The 15,051-nt window shown below is 39.9% G+C and overlaps 1 protein-coding gene and 1 long non-coding RNA gene across 36 annotated transcripts in view; one reads left to right on the top strand and one right to left on the bottom strand.

Annotated features, from left to right (window-relative positions):
• CTNNA3 (catenin alpha 3) overlaps nt 1-15,051 on the bottom strand; it is a 570,905-nt gene that overhangs the window by 25,624 nt on the left and 530,230 nt on the right. Inside the window, exon 16 of one of the 8 annotated variants that reach the window (XM_081004923.1) lies at nt 12,997-13,289. The exons of the other annotated variants lie outside the window; for them this stretch is intronic. Within the exon in view, the coding sequence (XP_080861049.1) occupies nt 13,223-13,289 (67 nt within the window). The 3' untranslated portion in view covers nt 12,997-13,222. Of the gene's footprint in view, nt 1-12,996; nt 13,290-15,051 lie in introns of those variants that run through there. 8 annotated transcript variants of the gene reach the window in all.
• LOC308476927 overlaps nt 1-15,051 on the top strand; it is an 808,687-nt gene that overhangs the window by 778,359 nt on the left and 15,277 nt on the right. For 26 of the 28 annotated variants that reach the window (XR_013986193.1, XR_013986194.1, XR_013986198.1 and 23 more), the window contains one exon: nt 5,115-5,313. This is a non-coding gene — a long non-coding RNA (uncharacterized lncRNA). Of the gene's footprint in view, nt 1-5,114; nt 5,361-15,051 lie in introns of all 28 variants that reach the window. The other 2 variants (XR_013986205.1, XR_013986206.1) reach the window with 1 other exon arrangement.

Here is a 15,051-nt window from a genome sequence, read left to right as displayed (position 1 = left end):
ATACGAAGTTTCTACCTAGAAACAGACCATTGTGACTCAACCATTTCACAAATGCAATTAATTTGGGGAGTGGGAAAGACAAGGGGAGAGACTCTGGCAGGTGCAAATGAACAGGTGGGAAAGGGGGGAAGGATATAGGCAAACTATTGAGGGGTGAGATTTCTGCTTCACTCCAAAATATGGTCCATCCTCTGTTTTTCTCTTACTTGTGGATACAATAAATGCCAAAGAGACACTGGAAAGGCTTCTATAGGAAAGTGTGGGAGTAATAAAGGCAAAAGGTGTGAATTTTATTTTATTCGTTTAAAGTCAGTAGCATTCAAGTTTGTGAAAATTCTGTGAACACAATGGGCAAAATCTGGCAGAAGTTAAGTAACGACTAAGCCTTAGGGGTGGAATCAAATGGGTGTTGCTCTGCTAATGGAAGGGTAGCTATCCATCAATGGACCGGGCAAGGAAGCAATTTTTGGTTATCCCTTCTCCCTCCTGCAGTCCCCCAATTTGATCTGGAGGATTGGGAGACCTTTAGGGGCAGGGGAGAGAAAAATTTGTCGTCCCCCCCCCCCCGTTTCAGTTAAGAATGCCCTTCTTTCTGTGGGAAGAGACCCATTTGACCCCAACCATTCAAATCATGACTAGATTGTGCCTGATGTGCAGTTGGCAATTGTAGCTACTTAAGTCTAGATAGAGATCTGTTCACTCTAGACTATGTAACTACAGGAGTGGGAAAGGATTAGAAATAACCTTTGCAGAGGGATGTAACTCTCACTGACATTAAACCCTTTAAATATAACACTTTGCTAGTTGAATATGTTCTGTCATTTAAAGCAATTTTTCCTACCGGGATCATCTGCTATCAGTGCTTCTTTCTTTCAGATATAGACGTTGAGATATTTCATGTTGGTTTCAAGCTCAATGTCTCTTATCTTGGTTAGATCTCACTGTGACTCCCTCAGGATTCAACAAGGCTTGCAAAATAAATAACTAAACATACCTGCACTTCTCCTTCTTCCTCTGTAAATAACTCTGTCAGCTATTCCCAACTTTTCTGTTTTGAAATAGTGCTTGTATTTTGTCATTGAAAAGACAAATGCCTCGTGAGCATTTATTTTCATGACAAAGATAGCAGACTCCTATACCCTGGCCACTAAATGGGCCTTGGGGCAGAGTCTGGCAGGCTTAGAAGCAGACACACAAAAAGTATTTGATGGGCATTTCAGACCTCCATTTTGGTTAAATGTCAGTTTTACTGGATGGACTAAATGTATGTGGCAAGGTGGGACAATGCTTTTTACTCGGCAATTGATATGGATGGTGAAGGGTTAGGACTGGACCTGGCAGTTGTACCTGAAAAGGGTGGGGTTTGAGCTGAATCCTGGAAAGAACTTGTTTACCAAACAAATGCATGCCATTTGCAGTTTTCAAGAAAGATTAATGTCACTTCTGGATCCTAGAGAGATGAAAACTTTTGTTGGGGGGGGGACAAGAAAAATGGGGGGGGGCTGACTCTTCCCATTTTTGTATTTTTAACTTGGGCCGTCACATCTCTACTAGCGCCTACTGGAAATTGTCCAAAGGATGATTCAAGGGCAACAGAACTTCCACATCCTTCCATCCAATATGAAGTTATGTCTGCTCTGTGCTGGGTTAACTAAAACTGACAGCAGTTAAACATAAAATTATCTTTTCTAGGGTAATAGCGTAATAGGGTGCCTCTGATTTATGCTTCCTAGTTAGTGTGTGTATAGCTTGATCTCTCTCTCCCCCCCCCCCATTTGAATCTTCCATTTTGAGGAACAGGTGTACAAATGTTTTCTGATACTTCTGTTGATCTGGAAAGATGTACCAAATTTCAAAGGGGAAGTGAGATTTTGTAAACCTCAAAATTCGGAGGCAAGGATTAAAATCACACGTTTCCCATGTGGCTTATTTCCCATCTTTAAAGGAATGGAAAAGTGGGGAAATAAGGTGCTGCAGGGGCAAAAACCAAGTGAGGGGAGCCTGTTATTTCCCGGGGGGGGGGCCTTCATGGGAGAAGTGCTTTTCCCATCCCCACCCTTGTTTTTGTTTTTGTTTTACCCTTCTCCAAATGTTGCCCCTTTTTTGTGCAGTGGATCACCAGTATCAGGGATCACAGGGGCAAAATCTAAGGAAGAGGGAGCCCATTCACAGGTTTTATCAAGCTACATAAGAACACATATAAAAATGGCTGTTGTGTTACGAGAGTCTGCATATGATCCTCTGTTAAATTCATATGTTCATTTTTCTATGTCAACATGCTGAAGGTACACTCTGTTTGCAGCTCACACTTATTTACCTTAAAGCAAATCCTACTGATTTCAATTGAATTTATTTCCAAATAAGTGAGTTTAGTAATGCACACCAACAGCGATTACAATTTGAACTATACTAAAATTATTTTAAGATCAGACATAGGAGGGAAATTAGTTCTTCATCTCAAGCACAAGGTAGCAAAATGAAACAGAAGATCAGTTTATATTAATCTGATTCCCTGGAGTGTCTAATATGCCTTTTGAAAACTGCAAAAACAAATATTTTTGCATTGATAATAATAAAAAGTGATTAGAAACAAATGAATGCTTTTCTCCTAATTTTTTAACATGAATGAGAATGAAAGAGAGCAATTCATGGCCTGCACAACATTTACAAACTCCTACTGTGAGACGGGCAATCTCTGTCAGGTAGGAAGGAACCCTTCTAGAGAGAAGTAGCATTTTTGAAAGAGAGCATTTATTCTGAAAGAATGAAGTGAAGTTTTCTGGATTAAATAAATTATACACCTAAATGTAATTGAGCAATCAGCATGTTTATAACTGATGGTCTATAAACAGCTGACCTGCCTTTTTTATCATCATGTTGCTTCTAATCTTGTTACTCAAATGACTTCAGCAATTGCAAGAAAATGTTATTAGTGTGCCCTTTTGCTTTTAAATCTTTTTGGTCAACACTATTAAACTGTATTTATGACTGAGACAGTTGTAACATTGGATAATATAGGTGTTACTGACCAGCTAACTTGCCACAGGATTCCCCCCACAGTATTTCAAGATGGCAATAGGGACCCTCCTTGAGGGATGTAAGGAGGGCATCATTTCCATTCTGCCATGGAATCATCTATTCTGCTACTTTTCAGCTTCCATTAAAAACATTAATGGATCTCACTATCAGCTATGGCTGAAACTTATGTGATTAATTACATAAATAAATGCAATACATTTCAACAGGGAACACAATGTAGAAAATAACACAATTATTTGTGTAATGTTTGCATACTAAAGAATCACGATAGTGAAGACTGCTTGTATTGGCTTCCGTGATTTCCATTCCTCATCATGGACAAACATTTGAACTGTGAGAATCTCCACTCTCATTCCCTTTTCTGATGGAATTTGCTACCATCCCTACTCACCTGTGAATGTGTAGTGAGAGATTTTTCAGAGTTAAGATAGCAAGTATCACAATAATAATAATATAGTGTGCAAATATATTGCAGGTGGCTTCTGGAAACCAAAGGCAATCCACAGACTACAGTATAAATACATGCATGTATGTGTATAATGTTACTCAGTTAAACATTCAATTTGGTGAATTAAACAACAATTTAAATAACACGTCATCATAATGCTGGGAATTTCCCTGGGAAGAGGAATTGAGGGGACTTGGTGTTTCTAACAACTCTCAGCACCCTTAACAAACTACAGTTCCCAGGAATCTTTGGAGGAAGACATGGCTGTTTAAAGTGCTGTAAACTTTTGTGCAGATGGAGGAGCCTTTATGAAAAAGGTGTCATCCCACCTTTTATTTAACCTGTTGGGTTGTTGTTGTTGTTGTTGTTGTTTAAGCCTTAGGATAGCTGGCTGCACTTCACTTCCCACAGCTAACTGTATAGAATTCAAAAATTAAAATTAATTGTTCCTGTGAGGAGGAGGAAGAGAACTGTTCCTGTGAGGAAAGGCCTTCCCTCCCTCTTGTCTGAAAATACTGAGCTCAACTTAGCTGCCTCAGAAGCCTGTAGGCAAGGGCAGTTTCAGTTTCATTAGGCATGCAAAAATGCCAGGGAGCGCTCTCTGCTCCACTTTGCTCAACTTCATTTGAGATATTGTGTTAACGAAAGCAAAATAGAAAGCAAACAAAATTAAGTTTTAATATTGTATCATAGCTGTCTGCCCTGAGGCTGAGATTCAAAGCTACATAGCAATTTAAAGCCAGAGGGGGCTGGGTAGAAGGAGAAGCGCACTGATTGGCCCCATGCTGGCCAAGTGACATTGCAAATCCATCACGCAAGAGTGTGACTTGCACAGAGAAGCCAGGCCACAGGGCTTTGTTGGAGGATGCCACAACTCGGCCAATACGCAGTCAGGAGAACTCGGGTGCGGTGGGAAAACAATTACTAAACGGGGCTGTTGCTCTGAGCTCGTGTCTGCTGCTATTTCTAGGTTGTTTCCTCCAGGGTTTGCTTCCCAAATCATAACCCTCATGTTCTAAATCTTGTCTCTTTATTTTACTCCTCCCTCACTTTTACCTGGTTATGCTTTTATTTTGATCACATTTACTGTTCCTCTGCAGCTTCTAGTAATCTCCCTGTCTCAGTCTGTTTGTGGATAATTCTACCCCATATTCTTTCCCCTTTCCAAGCTGCTGGGGTTAGCCTTCTTCTGTTGGGGTTCCCCTAGGTTCCCTATGAGTTGGAGCACTGGTGCTCTTTCTGACATAACTTCTCTTTCTACTCCCACATCCTGCTCCTCAGTGTGTGCTGCCTCCCTCACTAACCATCTTCCTTACTTATTTCTCTTGCTCTTTTACCCTGTTCCCAACCCTAACCCTGCGGAAAGCCATCTAATTAGACTTTAATTTGATTTTGACCTGTTTTTAGGAGGTAATTTAATTATTGTTTGATTTTATACCAATGTTATATACATGATGTTAGCCGCCCTGAGCCAGACTTTGGCCGGGGAGGGCGGGATTAAAAAAAAAAGTTTATTATTATTGTTGTTATTATTCTTTAGTACTCATAAAGGATAAGGCTATCAATACCTATGCTCTACCTCCACTATCGGAGGCAGTATGCACTCAGCTTTGACTTCTTCCCACAGGCATTTCGCCGGTCACTGAGGACATTTGCTCTTGTGTTGATGATGCCTGCTTGAAGGGGAGGAACTGGCCATAGTGACCTCATGCTGATGTCGCCCACCTGGATGGGAGAGAAACTGGCTAGCATGCCCCTTGACCCATCCATCTGAAGGAGAGAGAGAAAAGACTGCTCTTCATGCCCCCGTGTTGCCAGCCAGAAAGGTACCTTTGTGCCCTGGACCATACTTTACTATCCCAGCCTCACAAATGCAAGTATAATTTATATTGTTATTTATTATTATATTCCACCATCCCTCCAAGGAGCTCAATGCAGCACATGTGATCTTTCCCCTCCCATTTTGTTTCCTCACAACAACCCTGTGAGGCAGGTTAACCTGAGGCAGTGACTGGCCCAAATCCTGGCAGTGACCTGCATGGCTGAGTGGAGATTTGAACCCTGGTTTCTCAGGTTTCAGAGCTTTAAATGTATGGCGTGGCTTTAACTAAAGTGTTGTGGTTGCTCATTCATAGCTTCCTGGCCTTGCCACATTTCTCCTGCCCTTAAAGTTAAGCCTTCTAGCTCTCTGCAGCTTCCTAGCACCACATTTTCTGGAATGCTCATGGGAGCAAGAGTGCATCATAAAAGCTTTATCCAACCCTCATTAATTGCCAAATAAAGATGGGGGGGGGGAGTACCAGCTCTACTGAAAAATACAGAAAGCGATTATTATCTTCAATTGTGATACTGCAGGGGGTGTGAATATTGTAAGTGGGTTGCTGAGTTCTGAACTTAATCTTTTTGGCTTTTAAGATCATTTTGTGGCTTTTCAATGTAAAACCCAGTATCAAAACTGCTTGTGCAATTTGCAAGAGACTTGGATATATGCTGTTACGTTTATTTATTTAGAATTAGATTTAATCCTTTGCATGCAAGTAAATTCTCTCTCTCAGCTGTCAAACTCAGCTCTAATAATAAGTTGGCTAAAGGAATGACAAGCCCAATCTGTTCAGCAGTTTTACAAAATTCTTTTCTGTGGTCTCTAGTCAGCCACAGAAAAATAAGATTATGTGAATCAGCTTCCAGTGTCATAGAGGCACAAACAAACCCTGACATGGTATATTGATGTGTTTTGCAAATAATGCTAAAATAACATCAGCAACAAAATAATGTCAGTAAAGACAGATACCTAGGAAGCATAATTTTGCTAGAATAGAGCAAGAACAGCCTTTGATCAAGTAAGTCATCTACTCCTGTACTGAAAGAATATCCAACAGGTGACTTTCTGCCTTCTTTTTAATAGCTAAGAGCACAAGTCAGCCCAGCACTTTGAAGTCCCACATATTTTAACGAGATAATTTAAATTCTACTCTTTAAATCTCTCGGATTGAAATCTGGGGGCCTTAATGGTGCACAGCTTTGGGCTGGACCATAACTTACGCTAGTTTCAATACTGCAAACTCTACCTACCTATTTATCTATCTATCTAATTATAAGAAACACCTATCATTATATACAACCAATGTATACAGCCAACAAGAACACTAGTTTTCCTCTTTCCTTTTGCTTTATGGGGGGAAGTGCAGGTTTTGCAAGCTACAGCTTCGCTTTAATCAGCAGCTACTCTCTGGTGCCCATCGTTGTTTCTGCCAATAATGCACCCTTGGAACAACACTAATTCCAAGATTGCACTGTGATTATTGCCATTGGTGCTAATAGCACCTGCTGAACCGTCAGTTTTATACTTTGAAACAGGGATGGGGAACATGTGGCCCTCGTGATGTTGTGATCCCACATCTTCTAGAGGGCCATGGGTTCCCAGGCCATATTATCAAACTAGAGTTTTTTAGGAAAGGAAAAGTCACAGTTGGTCCTGGTAACCCCTCATGGCTGAAAACACCTGAGGCTGGGGTTTTGTTTTGTTTTTTACCTATGTACCAAATTGGCCAGATTTTCATCCTCCCACTTAACTACACCAATATCTAATGAAAAGACGATCTAAACCAGGACAAATAATCAATATATGGGAGATAAAGGGGAGCAAGAAAAGCATTAGAAAAATAAATTTTGCTGTTCCTAAGGCAGCTGATTTCATTTATAAGTAAAATATTTTAAGAATTTTAGTTATTTAACAGATTAACCCACCTTTCCACCACTTAGATTTTGAAGATGGCTAACAAACAGTTCCTTTCAGTCTCGGGGGATGGACTTCCACATCTACTCCTTCTCCTCTAGAACAAATCAAAGGACTCCCTCACCTTACCCCTGATGCCATGAGAGTGAACCAACACCTCTGCTCTTGCTCTCCAATTATGAGCTCCCCACCCTAGTTCAAGGACACAACAGATAATAGGAGGAGATCAGGACAGCTCCCATCACACAGCTTTTGCTCAGGCAGCTGCCACAATGGCAGTGAGAATCTTAATTGGTTATAGTATTCCAGTCCCCCAAATACTTTTATTATGAGCTTGCATCTGAAGGCAGCCCAGGACAGCTCCCATCACACAGCTTTTGCTCAGGCAGCTGCCACAATGGCAGTGAGAATCTTAATTGGTTATAGTATTCCAGTCCCCCAAATACTTTTATTATGAGCTTGCATCTGAAGGCAGCCCTGTATCGAAAATTTTTCAATGTCTGATCTTTCACAATTTTTTAATGTGCTGTAAGCTGCCCAGAGTAGCTGGGGAAGCCCAGCCAGATGGGTGGGGAATAAATAACAAAAAATATTATTATTATTATTATTCAGTCCTTTCCTCTAATCTTAAATTCTCAAGCTTTCTTGAGCCCACTTCTTATGTTCTCCTGGTAATGTGGGGTTGGACAAGGACTGCAGAAATTGCCTACTTGCACAGCTAGCTGGTTCTAAGAAGTGCCACCCGCAAGGTTTAGGTGAATCTTAAGCATCCCACACCACCTTCACACTCCTAAATTTAGATATTTAATCCCTGGTGTTCAGTACATTGGTTCAAGCCAGTAAGGTGGCAGTAAGATGTTAACTGCATGTGGTGTGACTTGAGCCTGAGTAGAACCATACATGGAACTCGCTTAAAAGATTTTTTGAAGTCTAAAGTCTTTTGCCCACTTACCTGGAAGTAAGCCCCACTGAACTCAATTGGACTTGTTTCTGAGTAGATAGGTTTGTTGTTAAAACAATATAGACTTCCAGCAAACCTCCTTGTTTACTAAACAGCTTACTCACTTTGGGTAAGTTGACTAAATAAGCTAAACTCATTTCCAAGGGTGTGGATACCACCTACAGCATATAGGCATAAATCTGTTCTGAAAGAGCAAGTTCAGTTTAGAACTGAGCTCAAACAAAAAAAGCACAATTTGGATGAGTGTCAGAGTTATGTTTAAACCCCGCTGCAAGAACAAGTTCCAAAACTTCCTAAAATACTTCCCTCGTTCATAAATCCACAGTTAGCAACTGAAATGGAACAAAATAAAAACAAATAAATTGCAGGATAGGTAATGTAATTAACCGCACAGTGAAGGAGTCGCGTGAATTTGCATTTGATATGTTCTTGGAACATCTGTTATGCAATAGTGACAGGTGTTTATTAATATGGATGTCTAATCACATTTCTAGGTCGCTAATGCCTCAGTAACTCATCTTTCAAATATGTATATCTTTCATTATACATTACAATCACTTATCAAAATAGTTTACATTTATCTTTTGCACATGACTACTTCTGACCTATCAGGAAAATGTGTTTCTTTTGAAGGTTAATGCACTGTTTTAATTTAATCATTTGATATGACAAAATTTAATAATATAGATAAAGTGTACCATACATTAGTTCTGCTTGTGTCCATAGAGCCCAGCGGCTAGAGGGGTTTCCTATGCTCAGTGATTAATATTCTTGTCTGCATTGTGGTGTAGTAGTTAGAATTGTAGGCTAGGAGCTGGGATACCGGGTTTCAAATCTTCACTTGACCATGAAGCTCATTGTGTGGGTGACCTTGGATCACCCACCTAATCTATGTCATAAGGAGGCAGAGAACCATGTACGTTACCTTGAACTCCTTGGAAGAAAGGTGGGGTATAAATGAAATTATCATAAGCAGCCTCAGAAACTTTAGATAGCACCATGTAGGGGGTAGTGTGAATTGACAAATAAATTTGCATAACAACTGACAAATGTGCACATTCATATGAATAATGTGTACAAACTTAAAGTATCAGAAGACAATTTACTCAATACTCAGCCAAGATGGATAATCCCCAACTAATGCAAATTTATCTGAAATGTTTTGTATGTTGCCTGTGTAATATGAATAGCCTCCACATCAGGCAATATGCAAAATGCCTAGGCAGAGAAAATGCACAAAATCCCCTGTGCTGTGCTGTTAGTTTAGGCACATTCTCCATTTCTTTGTGTCAATGTACACATTCTCTGTTGAATTCGTACATGCAACAAATACTTGTGTGGAGAATAGCTCGCACAGCTGAGGCACACCCATGTGCACACACACCACTGAACCCTATGAACTTAGAGGAATATTATACTACACAGAGGCATAGTGCAGGCATAAGGTGTTTCCAAAAGATGGGTTTTTTTTAAAAAAAAAAAATAACTTTACTACTTGAGACCCATCAAGTTTAGGCATTATTGTGGGATTCTAGGTGCTTGATAAATTCCACCCCTGCCCCCAATCTCTGCCTTGTTGGGCAAACAGCAAAGGCCTACTAATTCTCCGGCAGGCAACAATCTGGTGGGCTGTGTTTAGCTTGGTGCATGACAACAAGTTGTGCAGGCAGGCTCGCTTTAGAATATAAATAATAGACGATGCTATTTGGTATGCAAAAAAAATCAATTTAAAATAAATGTACTGTATCTGAAACAAAATATGCCAGAATTCATTTAGTGGAACTACATACAGATGGCCTCCCTGTCCTTAATAAATTATCAGGGCACAGATCCAAAGAAGTGATTTGCGCGGACAGCCTGTGCTTTGTATCATGCCGCAGTTCCCATAGCCAAAGAGGTTGGCTGCTTTTTAAAATTAACCAACTGCTTATCTCTCCAGCTGTGGAAACCACTCTTTGTGGCTCCGTAAGTTTTAATTCAAAATCCTCATACTCTTTAGCTTTACGCCTCAGTTATGTTCTGGGACTTTATGGCAAACCCCATTGAAAAAGTAGTAAGTTCACCCTTGCTGTGCTATTTAGAACCTTGGAAGGAAGGTCATCTTGACATCTCTGTGTGGGACAGAGTGCTGATTATTTCTACCTCTTACTCTGATGCCCTGTCAAACAACTCTGACCCCATGCACTGGCACTAGGAATCCTGCTGCAATATGACACAATGGAGCCAGCGCACTGCAAACAGCATTTGATGCTCCTCTTTGAGAATTCAAATATATTTTCAATCATCCAGACCTTTTCAGGGAAAGGCAGACACCAGAGAGTGAATATACACACCTATTGTCATTGTATTCAATTGTCTCCTTCAATTCACATGTGCTTTTTAATTTTAAATCATTATTTTTTTAATAAAATGTTAGAATTTAGATCTAAATTCTTTTAATTTAGAAAAGAAATCTAACAAGTCATGAGGTAGTGGAAGGGTCAACTCCCAACTATAATTCACTGCATCTATTTCCAGTGTTTAGCTACTGCTAAACATTGTGCAAAAATGCAACTCCCATTAGCCAATGGCCAGGAATAATGGGAGTTGTAATTCAGCAAACATCTGGAGGGCAAAAAGTTCTCCACTGGTGCATAAGGGGATTCCAAGAATGACAGACGTAACCCCCCCCCCAAAAAAACCCACCCACAATCCTACACAGCAGCATTCCACACTGCAACATTTTGTTGCAGGTCAGTAGTTCAAAAAGATAAGATATACAGAAGGTATATTTCTTAAGTCAGGTAGTACTACTACTATTAAACTGATACACATTAAATCTAGCAGACACAGGGATCTGGAGCAATGTAGAGAACACAGTTTTTTGTATTAGGGATAGTTAGTTGGAGGAGGGGGAAAATTGCCCAACAGTTCCTGTCCACTCATTATTTCTACTTCTATTTACACATGAAAATGTTTATTCCCACTAGGATTAGAACACAGATGTTGTAAGTGACCAGTTTAAATAGCCAGCAATCATTTAGATGATGTCTGGACCATTCAATATGATGAAATGTAAAGGCAAGATAGACACAAAACATTTTCTGTCCCTGTGAGAAACAATCAACCAAACAACTGCCTCGTGAAAAGGTCACACATTCCCCATTTTGTTTTATAGGAACAATGTTGTAATGGACAGCTGCTCTAGGGCCACCTAGGCTGAAGACTTCAATCAAATAAAAAGAGACTTTAGAGCCACTAAATTAAGAAGGAATGGGTTTCTGTCGTTGGAACATTGTTCTGCACTAACACTATCAAAATAACTCAGCCAGCATCTCTCAAGTGAGGGAAACTATCCGCCTATTGTATCCCCCAGCAGCCTTATAAAAACAACAACAATGCTCATCAAGATAACAGTCCATTATCAGGATAATCTCACCCATGATGTACAATAGCAAGGGCAAATCTGTAGTCTTCCAGCTCACATCAGCACCAGCAACATCTGGAAGGCCACAGGTGCCCCATCCCTGTTGTAGAGAGCATTTTTAGATTAAATTTCCTCCCCACTTTCCTTTCCCCTCAGCTCTGTTTGAAATTATGTTTAATACTCAGCTAAGGTAGAACTGATATATTTCCCAAAGAGGCAAAAGCACTGGTTATGGGCATAGGTAAATATATTAAAAATATAGCCAAATTTAGGAAGTAGGCTACTTTGAAAACACTTGGGCATACTGTAATCATGCATAGGATTGTACTGTTAAACATAGCCTTTGCCTAGCATTAAAAATGAAAGAACTAAAAGAAATGAGAGAGAAATGTAGGCACTGATTGTATTGTTAATTGGCTACTCTCTTTGTTCTTGTACTTGATTCATCTGTAGGGCATCAAACATCTCCTGACAACACCTGACATCCCTAGTGGCATAATTTTGTTTGGAAGCTAAGGTCAAACCAGTATATTTACATAAGTGAACCTAAGCAAATTGACATTCTCAATCCTGTTTATCAAGATGCAAACCAAATAATCCCTTGTTCTATTTACTTGTTTACTTTGCTTTGTGCATAACATTTATTTCAATTATGCATGTTAAACTGAGATCATGAATAGAAGTAGAAAGTAGGAAACTAGGTTAGGGTGTCCCCACACGCTTAGCAGGTTTTGTGGTTGGACAGCAGATGTTTCACCAACAACACCTGTTTCAATTCATGAAAGATTTAACACAAGAGGGGGGTTAGGATACTTTCAAGAATGGAGAACCAGGGGTTTAATTTCATACCACAATTAGACCCATCTTCAAACATATGAAGAACAAACAGAATGCAATATAGACCTCTTCCATTTCACTTTATCCAGAGGAGAACCTACCTGAATAGGTTAGAACAGAACCAAAGGTGAAACAGAGAAAGAACTGTTTTTGAAACATTAATAAAGAAAGAGGGAGGGATAGCTCTTCACTAATATTTATAAAATAGTAGTTCAGCAAAACAAATGCAATTCCTCTGCAATGTAAAAAGGGCAGGCAAAGGATGTCCAACAAGAAATTCCATAATAAGTTTGCCAATTAGAATAATAAAATCATAGAATTGTATAGTTGGAAGAGACCCTGAGAGTCATCTAATCCAAGCCCCTGCAAGCCAGGGTACATTCTGAGCTTTGGCCTGCCTGACCTTCCTACAACTGTAGGCTACTTTGTGATTTCTACTTTGTTCCATTTCTTACACTTTCCCTTCTTTCTTCTCAGCTCATCTATATGTTCCTTATGCAGGCACACCGTTTTTCTTAGGTGCTTCTCACTCTTCTTTCTTTCTTGTTGGAATTGTGTGGATTCAGTATTTCACCTTTAAGAAACTCCCGTCCATCTCAGACGTCCATTCTCTTTGGGTATTTCAGACAAAGAGACCTCGCCCAGTAGTTCTGTAAGCTTCATTTCTGAAATCAGTCTTCTTAAAGTCTAGAGTGCATGCGCAACTGTACTTAATTTTACCTTGCCGGTGTATAATGAATCCCAAGAGGACGTGATCACTTCCTCCCAAGATTCCCTGTACTTCCACTTTATAGATTAGTTTCTTCTTGTAGGTGAGGACCAGGTCCAAGAGAGATTACCCCCTTGATGCTTCTTCCACATTCTGCGAAATGAAGAAGGCAATTGAGGAATTTGTTGGACCTTACATTCTTGCCGAGTGTGTGTCCCAACAGATAATCAGGGTAATTTAAGTCCCCTATGACTACTATATCTTTCCTTTTTGAATGTTTGGTAATCTTGCACCACTCAGATTGGGGTGGTATACAACAGCATAAAGGCTCATTTCAACTATATTTTTAAATTCCCCAATAGCCATGCAGGTTATATCTTCAAGAGGGAAGACTTTGACTTCTTTGTTTTGGTTTATAGCTCTAAAAAAAAATTTATCCAAGTATACAAAGTGTGCATTACACTAATGCATTTTCTCAATCCTGTGTGATCCAGATGGTACATCCACTGGGAAATTCTCTTCTTGCTCCGTTTCATACCTGCTGCTTTCGGAATTCCACTCTTCAGGACTGCAGCCCCCAACACTACTCTACCATCTGCCTTCACCATTGACATGATTGTACACTGTTCAGGGAAGCTTTTAATGTTTGATGTATCATAGTATTTTAATATTCTTTTGGAAGCCACCCAGAGTGGCTGGGGAAGCCCAGCCAGATGGGCGGGGTTTAAATAAATTATTATTATTATTATTATTATTATTATTATTATTATTATTATTATTTATTATTATTATTATTATTATTAGCTTCTGTTTATTTTCCTGAGAATAAGCCATATGGCTTATGCAGAATAAAGTGAACAAGCTTTTATTTTCTTGGTCCAGCTTGCTTATGAAAGTCACAATTTAAATGAAAAGTATATTACTAAGTTAATTGCACAATTCTCATTGACATCAATGGAACTTTTTAACCAATTTAGCTGGAGCCGACCTCTTATGTCCAACTAAAAGATTATATTCATATATTTCTCCATTGATTGGGAGTACTTGATTTGCAGGTTCCCTTGTTGTAAGGACCTGTTAATATGGATCAGAGAGAGCAGGTAGTAAAAGTTTTTGCAGGCATTTATTTAATCCTATGTATAAGAGGCCAGGAGGGATGCGGGTGGCACTGTGATCTAAATCACTGAGCCTAGCTTGCCGATCAGAAGGTCGGCAGTTTGAATCCCGCAACTGGGTGAGCTCCCGTTGCTCGGTCCCTGCTCCTGCCAACCATGCAGTTCAAAAGCACATCAAAGTGCAATTAGATAAATAGGTGCCGCTCCGGCGGGAAGGTAAACGGTGTTTCCGTGCACTGCTCTAGTTCCACCAGAAGCCGCTTAGTCATGCTGGCCACATGACCCGGAAAAACTGTCAGCGGACAAACATCAGCTCCCTCGGCCAGTAAACCGAGGTGAGCGCCACAACCCCAGAGTTGTTCATGACTGGTCGGGGTCCTTTACTTTTTTTATGAGAGGCCAGTGAAAGTCAGTGTTTGCTTGGTAAAATGAACAGTGGCTGTGAACTGCACTCCATTTCATTTCTAAGTCTGCCTTAGTTACAGTTACAGTTACAGAACCAGTAGTAGGGAGATTCAAAGTCTTCCTGTGCCAAAGGGTTTTTGAGGAAGCATCCTGATACTATTGTTTTAAAGTGCAAATTTCAAAATGGCAGATAAGGGTGGGATTTTGTTTGTTTTAAACAAGAGCTTATTTTAAGTTTGCACGACAGAAGAACTGAGATGTTATACCACAACAAGGATACCACTTTTCAAACAAAGCAGAACACACTGTAACATCTTAAAAATCTTGTTTGTTTGGAAATTCTCCTGGAGTGGTCCCCCTGCTTTTGAGAATAGTCTTGTTTGAGTGACACAGGA

The sequence above is a fragment of the Podarcis pityusensis genome (genome assembly GCF_964106645.2).
Source record: "Podarcis pityusensis genome assembly, chromosome: 5".
Lineage (NCBI taxonomy): Eukaryota > Metazoa > Chordata > Lepidosauria > Squamata > Lacertidae > Podarcis > Podarcis pityusensis.
Note: the sequence above shows the minus strand (reverse complement) of the source record. Positions and strands in the feature narration are given on the sequence as shown.